The sequence below is a fragment of the Microcaecilia unicolor genome, chromosome 11, assembly GCF_901765095.1.
Source record: "Microcaecilia unicolor chromosome 11, aMicUni1.1, whole genome shotgun sequence".
In the NCBI taxonomy this organism is placed as follows: Eukaryota; Metazoa; Chordata; class Amphibia; order Gymnophiona; family Siphonopidae; genus Microcaecilia; species Microcaecilia unicolor.
The window spans coordinates 12,770,115-12,777,815 of NC_044041.1; the positions used below are offsets into that span (position 1 = coordinate 12,770,115).

General features: G+C 46.7%; 1 protein-coding gene across 1 annotated transcript in view; it reads left to right on the top strand.

Annotated features, from left to right (window-relative positions):
- LOC115480141 (GAS2-like protein 2) overlaps positions 1–2,691 on the top strand; it is a 96,180-nt gene extending 93,489 nt beyond the window's left edge. The window contains exon 6 of the mRNA XM_030218622.1: positions 498–2,691. Within this exon, the coding sequence (XP_030074482.1) occupies positions 498–2,265 (1,768 nt within the window). The 3' untranslated portion in view covers positions 2,266–2,691. The remainder of the gene's footprint in view (positions 1–497) is intronic.
- Positions 2,692–7,701: the final 5,010 nt, after the last annotated feature.

Here is a 7,701-nt window from a genome sequence, read left to right on the forward strand (position 1 = left end):
AACACATCTCCTGGTTAATAATTTTCTCTAGAATTTCACTTTCCATTTCTTCCATATCCCCAATTTCTGTCTTGCTTTCTTCACAACTTTCTCCTTTTTTTTTTCTTGTCAACTTTGGATGACACTAGAATCCCTAGAAATGTGGAAGAACTGTATGGTTGAGATGGCCAAGTGGGTACTTATGACGCTTAAATTCGCTGCCTCCATGGGGGGGCTCGTCAATATCGAGATTTGTGGGGGAGAGCGCTTGCCTCGCTTTCGTTGAAAGGCCATGACTCTGACACGTCAGGACTGAGTGCTGTTTAAGCGACAAGTGGAATAGGGAAAGGGAAGGGGGAAGGGAGATAGAGGAAGAGGGGGGAAGGGGGGAGGTGGGGTAGTTTGGGGGGGAGGTGTATTGTTATCACTTATGGTGTGTGTATCTGATTCCATGAGATAATAAAAACAGTTAAAAAAAAAAAAAAAGAATCATTTTGTTCTGTTTGTTTTTTTCATAGACCTCCAAGACTTAGACGTTACTCTGGAGATAGTGACTCCTCAGCCTCATCTGTACACAGCGGTCCTCCAGGCAGGAGGTACAACGAAGACACCCTAATTGTGAACAGGAAAGAAGGGAAGCATGCTGTTGAAAGGACAGTACTTCCAACTCCTGCTTCCCCAAGAAGGAAACCAGTAAGCCGTACTCAGTCCCAGGATCGCAGCTTCCATGCCCGCCAGTCACCGGCTGAGGTGAGGAGACAAGGCCCAGAAGCAGCGGAAGAGCGTGGTCGACCTCGGCTGTCCAATGGGATAAATAAGTCGGTGATGCCCAGAGCACGGAGCCAGGGCCGAGCTGGGAGCAGTGACACAATCCTTCTCATTAGCCGACGACAGGATGGTCAGCATTCTTGGACCAGAGCAGGGCAACTGAAACAAAATGACAAGGACTTAGGCAAAAATAGTCCTCCAAGAACCAAAAGCCCAGTTCCTTCACGACTTCCTCCATTAGGGTCCAAGAACCCCACTTCAGCTAGCAGGACCAAGTCCTCCCATCAGCCTAACAACTTGTCAGAAAGTGCAAATAAGACCACAGCACAGTCCCAGGGGCGGCAGAAGCAGCTTTGCACCCTGCAAACTCAGAACTCACCACAGCGTAGGGTTCCTACCGCTGCCAGTTTCCAACGACACAAAGAATTCATTGATCGGGTGGAGTCTGAGAATTTTAGCCAAGAGCTGGAGAGCCTAGCTAAGACTTTCCGGGTGCCTTTAAATCTAGACCCAGCTCGGGAGCAACAGCTGTACAGGAGCTTGGAAGAGGAGTTTTTGGCCAATTCTCAGATCATTGATGTGAACTGCAGTGAGGAGGAGTCCTTGGAACATACCTCTGAGCCTCCGAAGTTTCAGCAGACCACACCAGAGCAAGTGGCAGTGGACTCTGCCTATTGTTCATCCAGTTCCTCTTCCTCGTCTCTCAACTTTTACAGCAAGTATGGCCTTCAGGTGGATTTCGGTGAGAAACAGAGAGAAGACTGTAGGCGGACTCCTGCAGCAACTCTCCAATACTCCTGGATTCCCGAGTCTGAACAAACAGCAACTGAACTGCTCAATGGCTCTGTAGAACAAGAGTCGTCTGTTACAGAGCCCTGGATCTCACATGCAAACCCACAGTCGGTAACGTCTTACAGGGAACCAGCCCTCTCCAGTTCTTCTGATGAAAGTAACTATCACACAGCTTTGAATGATCTCCAGGAGGTTTCAGAGGCCTTGGATCTCTCCAAGCTGAATTTTGATGAAGCTTGGGATGTTGGAGAACCTGAGGATGCTGAAGATGACTTGGTAAATTCTGTTCCAGAGGAGGCTGAGCAGGTGACAGAGGCAAACAATTTTGAGGTGGACTCCTATAATGAGTTATGCCCTGATGACTCCCAAAACAAGTCAACGGATGGCTGTCCTGACTCACAGATGCAGGAAGTTGTGCTGAGGCAGAAGAAGAACCTCAAGAGACCAGACAGGGTACCTTCAATGTATAAGCTGAAGCTGCGACCCAGGACCCGACCCCGAATGGACAACCAGCCAGATAAGAAGCCCTCGAAGATCCCCACGCCAATGAGCTTCAAGATGGCATCCAAGTCTCCTCAGGGAGCGACCCCATCAAAGCTTGGGTCTACCAAGCGTACCTCTGAACACAAGTCTTGGAGGGCTCTGCATTCCATGTTTGCCACTCTTACAGACCCTTCTGTCACTCAAGGTCAACTGGAATTAGGGGGTCAAGACGAGGGCTCGTAGATATGAGGTAGCTCTGAGGTCTTATTCAATAACCAGGGCAAATATGCTGGCCATTCTTGTTTGCTGCACCCTTTTGAGTTGGTCCTGCATCATTGCTCATAGATACTTCTGTGACACTGGTTTGATGTTAGGTTTTTCTTTTACCTCCAAAATGAGATGAGATTAAAGACAGTGAGACCATTCAAATGGGTTGTATGCTGCTAACCTGGAGCATTCAGGAGCTCAGTAGCTATGTTGAATTTGCACCAATAACTATGTGTGTGTGTGTGTAGTAGCCTCAAATGACCTATGCTTAATATTGTGCATCACACATGCATTTCTGTAAGAGAAAGTAATCATACCTAAAAGATACCTTTAACCATGATGTTTGCACTCAGTTCTCCTTGACCTTCCCTGCTTTCTAAGCACAGAACAAAGGGAGATGGATAAAAAAAAGGAAGCTGAGGGCAGCAGTGGAAAGAACATCCCATTAAGTCACTTTTTGATGAACGCTTGCACATAGAGAATGGAAAGTGGACTGATCTCAGGGGTCTTCCAGTTACTATGATTCAGGGGCTCTCAACTACTGTAAATCTTGAAGGTACTTCAAAGGGGAAAGTCTTCTAAGGACTAGGGACTGATCTGGGATTAAGGTTTCAATGAATCAGAACTCTGTGGGCTTACATTTCGGATGGTTTGCTGAAATTCAGAGAGAGTGGAGTGTCTGGGGATTTGGCGGGGAGAGGTGAAGGTGGTCTGTCTTCTCCATTTCCTGTTTCATTTTCTACATTTTTCTTGGCTGATGTTAGAAGGGAAGCCCAGGATTTTGCTTACCAGCAACTCTCCCAAGGAAAGTTCGTAGATTTTAAATCATAATTATATTATTTTAGGATTTGTTTTTCTTCGAATTGCACAATCTCTTAAGGCGAAACTGCTTGTAACATGTGACTTTTGTCCGTGAATAGAGTTCAGAGACTGCCAACTGTGTGCGTCTTAATGATGGATTTATTTATGGAGAATATAAATGTATATTTATATATAAATGCAGACACACCTGGGAATTGTAGAAGCTGCTGATCTGAACCCTGTAAATTAAAGACAATATGATGATGTGTGAAGTCCTGTGGTCACTTCTTATTGTTGAAAAGAGACCTTGAGAAGACTGTTTGGTGTTTTCTGTTCATTGATGGTTCTGTTCTTGCTAAATGCTGGGGAGAGGAATGGTCCTCATTCAGTGAAATCTGCTGATGGCTTATGTCCCTCACATTGGGTTCTTCGCTGAAGAAACAATCCCAGCTTGACCTGGTTCAAGAGAATTAAGAGTTCACTCTCTGTAGACACCTACCTCCTGGCAGAGGCTTCCCTCTCTCTAACCTCACCCTCTGCCCAATTCAGCATCCCTTTCTCTTCCTCTCTCCCCTCCCCCCCCACCCCCCCAATCTACAATGCCTCACATCCTCCTCTTCACCCTCTGGCCGTCATACTACTAGTATCACTGTAATCTCTTTTCTCCCTTTCTGCTGTGCCCAGCATTCTCTTGCTCTACCTCTCCCCCCACTACCAGCAAAGCACTCTCCCTTTCTCACTACCCCATCACCTGCCTAGCATCCTCGCTCTCCTGCCTCTCCGTCCTCACCTGCCTAGTATCCTCTCTCTCCCTCCCCCCTCCCTGTCCTCACCTACCCAGCATCCTCTCTCTCCCCCTTCCCCTCACCATTTGCCTGGCATCTTCTCTTTCCCTCCCCCTCCTCACCTGCCCGGCATCCTCTCTCTCCCCTCCCCTCCCCCTCCTAACCTGCCTGGCATTCTCTCTCTCCCCCTCCCCATCCTCACCTGCCTGACATCCTCTCTCTCCCCCTCCCCATCCTCACCTGCCTGGCATCCTCTCTCTCCCCTCCCCATCCTCACCTGCCTGGCATCCTCTCTCTCCCCCTCCCCTCCTCCTACCCATTTCCGTCCCTATCCTTACCTGCCTGGCATCCTTTCTCTCCCTCCCCTACCCTCCCCATCCTCACCTGCCCAGCATCCTCTTTCTCTCTCTCTCTCCCCTCCCCTCCCCATCCTCAGCTGTCCGGCTTTCTCTCTCCCCCTTCCCTCCCCCTCCCCATCCTCACCTGTCCCCAGCATCCTCTCTCTCTCTCTCCCCTCCACATCCTCAGCTTTCTCTCTCCCCCTTCCCTCCCCCTCCCCATCCTCACCTGTCCCCAGCATCCTCTCTCTCCCTCCCCGTCCTCACCTGTCCCTGGCATCCTCTCTGTCCCTCCCCTTCCTGTCCTCACCTGCCTAGCATCCTCTCTCTCCTGCCCCTCACAAGCCCAATACCCTTTTTATATCCACCATGCCTACCTAGCATCCATTTCCCTCTATCTTCCCTCCTAATGGCAGCAGCCTGTTTTGGCTGGTCACTAGATATCCTCCAGCAGCCCCAGGCCTCCTTTTCTGTGATCATTCACTGTAGGGAAGAGGCCCATCAGTGTGCCACTATGCCACCCCTTCCATTCAGCCACAGGCATAATGAGCTTCATGCCAGCCTCATGCCAGCACTACAAGCATTACTACAAATCGGGAGCTGGCACATCCGACTTTTTGATGTTTGATTTCACAACGTACAAGGTCAGCAGTCAGGAAGTAACAGCCTGTGAGTTCTAATAATGCTTGCAGGGCTGTGCTTTAAAAAGGGGGGTAGGACTGGCTCACCTATGGACGAACCGGACCAGGATTGAATCATCTTTTCTGCATGCAGTTTCTGGCTGTCCTGAAGTTTGCTACCTTCCCAGACATAATGTGGTCTGCTCATGAAAAAGGCACAGGTTGGTTGGAACACCGCAGCCAGTGAAGTGGCATCAGTAACATACGTACTAGAAGAGGTTGCATTTATAGACTCTCTTTAAAGCATTAAGCTAAAGGAAGTAAAGATGACTCACCAGTCACTGAGAAGTGCGAGAAATAATAGTGATTATTGTAATGGAGATCCCCTCCCATGGACACTGACCCCCTGTCTTGGCAAGCGGGGGTTTTCTGTGTGGGGAACACATGCACTCTCTCCCCCCCTCCTCTCATACACATGCACTCTTGTGTTCATATTCTCCCTCTGTCTCTTTTTCTCTCATACACACGTGCACTCTTGTGTTCATATTCTCCCTCTCTCTTATTCTGTCATACACACGTTCACTCTTGTGTTCATATTCTCCCTCTGTCTCTTATTCTCTCATACACACATGCACTCTTGTGTTCATATTCTCCCTCTCTCTCTTATTCTCTCTCTCTCATACACACGTTCACTCTTGTGTTCATATTCTCACTCTCTCTTATTCTGTCATACACACGTTCACTCTTGTGTTCATATTCTCCCTCTGTCTCTTATTCTCTCATACACACGTGCACACTTGTGTTCATATTCTCCCTCTCTTATTCTCTCATACACACGTGCACTCTTGTGTTCATATTATCCCTCTGTCTCTTATTCTCTCTCTCTCATACACATGCACTCTTGTGTTCATATTCTCCCTCTGTCTCTTATTCTCTCTCTCTCATACACGTGCATTCTTGTGTTCATATTCTCCCTCTCTCTTATTCTGTCATACATACGTTCACTCTTGTGTTCATATTCTCCCTCTGTCTCTTATTCTCTCATACACACGTGCACTCTTGTGTTCATATTATCCCTCTGTCTCTTATTCTCTCTCATACACACATGCACTATTGTGTTCATATTATCCCTCTGTCTCTTATTCTCTCTCTCTCATACACGTGCACTCTTGTGTTCATATTATCCCTCTGTCTCTTATTCTCTCTCTCTCATACACATGCATTCTTGTGTTCATATTCTCCCTCTCTCTTATTCTCTCATACACACGTGCACTCTTGTGTTCATATTCTCCCGCTGTCTCTTATTCTCTCTCTCTCATACACATGCACTGTTGTATTCATATTCTCCCTCTGTCTCTTATTCTCTCATACACACATGCACTCTTGTGTTCATATTCTCCCTCTGTCTCTTATTCTCTCATACACACGTGCACTCTTGTGTTCATATTCTCCCTCTGTCTCTTATTCTGTCTCTCTCTCATACACACGTGCACTCGTGTTCATATTATTTCTCTCTCCCTCTCTCATACACACGTGCACTCGTGTTCATATTATTTCTCTCTCCCTCTCTCATACACACGTGCACTCTTGTGTTCATATTCTCCCTCTGTCTCTTATTCTCTCTCATACACACGTGCACTCTTGTGTTCATATTCTCCCTCTGTCTCTTATTCTCTCATACACACATGCACTCTTGTGTTCATATTCTCCCTCTGTCTCTTATTCTCTTATACACACGTGCACTCTTGTGCTTCATATTATCCCTCTGTCTCTTATTCTCTCTCTCTCATACACACGTGCACTCTTGTGTTCATATTCTCCCTCTGTCTCTTATTCTCTCATACACACGTGCACTCTTGTGTTCATATTATCCCTCTGTCTCTTATTCTCTCTCATACACACGTGCACTCTTGGGTTCATATTCTCCCTCTGTCTCTTATTCTCTCTCATACACACGTGCACTCTTGTGTTCATATTCTCCCTCTGTCTCTAATTCTCTCTCATACACACGTGCACTCTTGTGTTCATATTCTCCCTCTGTCTCTTATTCTCTCATACACACGTGCACTCTGTCCATATTCTCCCTCTGTCTCTTATTCTCTCTCTCATACATATGCACTCATGTTCATATTCTCCCTCTGTCTCTTATTCTCTCATACACACATGCACTCTTGTGTTCATATTCCCCCTTTCTCTTATTCTCTCATACACACGTGCACTCTTGTGTTCATATTCTCCCTCTGTCTCTTATTCTCTCTCTCATACATATGCACTCGTGTTCATATTCTCCCTCTGTCTCTTATTCTCTCATACACACGTGCACTCTTGTGTTCATATTCTCCCTCTGTCTCTTATTCTCTCATACACACATGCACTCTTGTGTTCATATTCTCCCTCTGTCTCTTATTCTCTCTCATACACACGTGCACTCTTGTGTTCATATTCTCCCTCTGTCTCTTATTCTGTCTCTCTCATACACACGTGCACTCGTGTTCATATTATTTCTCTCTCCCTCCCTCTCTCTCTCATACATACATGCACTTTTGTGTTCATATTCTCCCTCTGTCTCTTATTCTCTCATACACACATGCACTCTTGTGTTCATATTCTCCCTCTGTCTCTTATTCTCTTATACACACGTGCACTCTTGTGCTTCATATTCTCCCTCTGTCTCTTATTCTCTCTCTCTCATACACACGTGCACTCTTGTGTTCATATTCTCCCTCTGTCTCTTATTCTCTCATACACACGTGCACTCTTGTGTTCATATTCTCCCTCTGTCTCTAATTCTCTCATACACACGTGCACTCTTGTGTTCATATTCTCCCTCTGTCTCTTATTCTCTCATACACACGTGCACTCTTGTGT